General features: G+C 45.0%; 1 protein-coding gene across 1 annotated transcript in view; it reads left to right on the forward strand.

Annotated features, from left to right (window-relative positions):
- The window catches only part of LOC138955702 (KRAB-A domain-containing protein 2-like), a 4,058-nt gene extending 1,537 nt beyond the window's left edge, over positions 1–2,521 (forward strand). Inside the window, exon 2 of the mRNA XM_070327257.1 lies at positions 80–2,521. Within this exon, the coding sequence (XP_070183358.1) occupies positions 80–1,880 (1,801 nt within the window). The 3' untranslated portion in view covers positions 1,881–2,521. The remainder of the gene's footprint in view (positions 1–79) is intronic.
- Positions 2,522–2,619: the final 98 nt, after the last annotated feature.

The following is a 2,619-nucleotide window of genomic DNA, read 5'->3' on the forward strand; positions in this document are numbered from 1 at the left end:
CTCTCTCTGTGTCTATCTCCCTCTCTCTCTCTCACTCTCTCTCTGTTTTGTTTATTGATAGTGCGTTTTTATTCTAAAGGTATGAGGTGCTGCAGTGCGGTCCAAATGACAAGCTGATCCGAAAAAGATCCTCACCTGATGAAGCCCCGATCTTCTTTGTCACCCTTGAAGATACCTACGACACCATCAAGACTGCACACATCGCCACCGGTCACGGAGGGCGCGATAGGATGCTGAAGGAACTGGAAAAGAAATTTGCCAATATCCAAAGAGACAGTGTAGAACTGTTTAAGTCTTATTGCCTCGTGTGCCAGGAGAAACAAAAGCGACAGAAAACCAAAGGTGTCGTCGTGCGACCTATTCTCACAGAGGAATTCAATTCCAGAAGCCAAGTGGACCTTGTGGACTACCAGTCGATGGAGGATGGCGGCTACAAATGGATTATGGTCTATCAAGATCACCTCACCAAATTTGTAGTCTTGCGACCGCTGACATCAAAAAGGGCGTGCCAAGTAGCCCTTCAGCTCGTGGACATTTTTACTCTTTTCGGGGCTCCAGTGATCCTTCAATCGGACAATGGAAGCGAGTTCACTGCAGTTGTCATCAGAGAACTACGAGATCTGTGGCCAGAATTAAAACTCGTTCATGGAAAACCTCGTCATCCTCAGTCACAAGGCTCTGTAGAGAGGGCCAACGGTGACATCAAGGACATGCTGACTGCTTGGATGTCGGATCACCAAACAACGCGTTGGTCATTGGGTCTAAAGTTCGTGCAGTTCATGAAAAACCGAGCCTACCATTCAGGATTGAAAAGATCCCCGTACAGAGCCATGTTTGGCGTCGAGCCCAGAGTTGGGCTGTCTTCCACGTGGCTGCCAGAGGCCCTGATTGATGAAATGCAAACAGAAGAGGACCTTCGAGAAAGAGTAGGCTGGTCAAGTAATGCTGATAACGCAAGCAATCCGGAGTCAGCAGGTTCAGATTTGGACATCAATATAACAAGTGTCTCTGTGCAGGTCCATGAAGAATCAACCAGTGCTGGTGCCACTCTACAGGAACTTTCAAATGGTGATGCAGCAGTCATCGACAGAGCATTCGAAATAGTCCAAGATGAACTGACAATGACTAATGTCACTGCCATTCTACAGGAAGAACTATCAAATGGTGGTGAAGGAGTCGTCGAAACAGTCCAATGTGAACCGTCAATGACTGATGCCACTGCCACTGCCATTCTACATGAACTATCAAATGGTGGGGAAGGAGTCGTCGAAACAGTCCAAGGTGAACCGTCAATGACTGATGCCACTGCCACTGCCATTCTACAGGAACTATCAAATGGTGGCGAAGGAGTCCTGCATACTGAAAATAATGAACTTCGCTTGCTCAACAAACGGCAACTAAGTATCAATCGTCAACGGGAGGCCAGCCGAGAATGCCAGAAGGGGCAGGCAGAGCGAATGATAAAGCGTAGCAGAATAGAGCTATGCCCGGGACAACCTGGAGACAACGTGGCAGTGCCCGTTCCCCTGGTCGACAGGGGTCGAGGAGATCCCAGAAACATTCTGGGAATTATTCTGCACAAGACTGAAAACGACCTGTATAAAATTGCAACAAGAAGCGGGGTACTGAAAGGATCTTTCACTAGAAATGAATTTGAACTCTGCGCACAGAAACTCTTGACAGAGCAAGATGTAAAATGTGACAAACAGGTCAGTGTCCGCGAGGCAGTTGTTCAAAATTCCTTGAGTGGAGGACAGGGCTTTACCAAATGCAACTGCTCTGGGGGGAAAAAGTGTCAAACAAATAGGTGTAAATGCTTCAAACGTAAAGTACTCTGCAACAGTCGTTGCCACCAAAGCCTGACATGCAAAAACAAATGAACAGAAGAATGCCTGGTACTCAAACTATGTGTGTATGTGTGTGTGTGTGTGTGTGTGTGTGTGTGTGTGTGTGTGTGTGTTGGTGTATGTGTGTGTGTGTGTGTGTGTGTGTGTGTTGGTGTGTGTGTGTTTTATTCATTGCTCTACATTTTATCTACATTTTAAATTCTTGCACATATTTATAACCATTTCCATTCCTAAAGTGCACAGTGCAAATGCTCTGAACGTAAAGCATTATGCCACTAAAGCCTGGCATGCAAAAACAAATGAACAGAAGAGTAATTAACACTCAAATCTACATGAAAATGTGTGTATTTTAGTATTTCATTTTGTTATTATTCTTTTATCTACCTTTTAATCTGACAGATAATAACATTAAAATCTGGTACATATTTATAACCCTTTTCATTCTTATTGTACACGTGCGTGCGTGCGTTTCGATTGATCAAGAGTTTGTGTGTCAGGCATTTCTGGAAATGCCTAACAGCTAATTTCAGTCATTACTGGAAATGACTAAAATATCCAGCTAAACTTTAGGCATTTCCTGAAATGACCGAGTGAATCAGTCATTTCCGTAAATGACTACTTTTCGGTAGTCATTTCCGGAAATGCCTGGTTTCCCAACTTGCCTGTAACATATACATGTTTTAATGGGGGGGGGGGGGGAGGGTAGACGGGAGGGGGTGAGGGGGGCGCGAAAGTGGTTGCAATGAATGCCAGATCTGTATCTGTGTCAATA

This window comes from Littorina saxatilis, unplaced genomic scaffold (genome assembly GCF_037325665.1).
Source record: "Littorina saxatilis isolate snail1 unplaced genomic scaffold, US_GU_Lsax_2.0 scaffold_1751, whole genome shotgun sequence".
Taxonomy (NCBI): Eukaryota; Metazoa; Mollusca; class Gastropoda; order Littorinimorpha; family Littorinidae; genus Littorina; species Littorina saxatilis.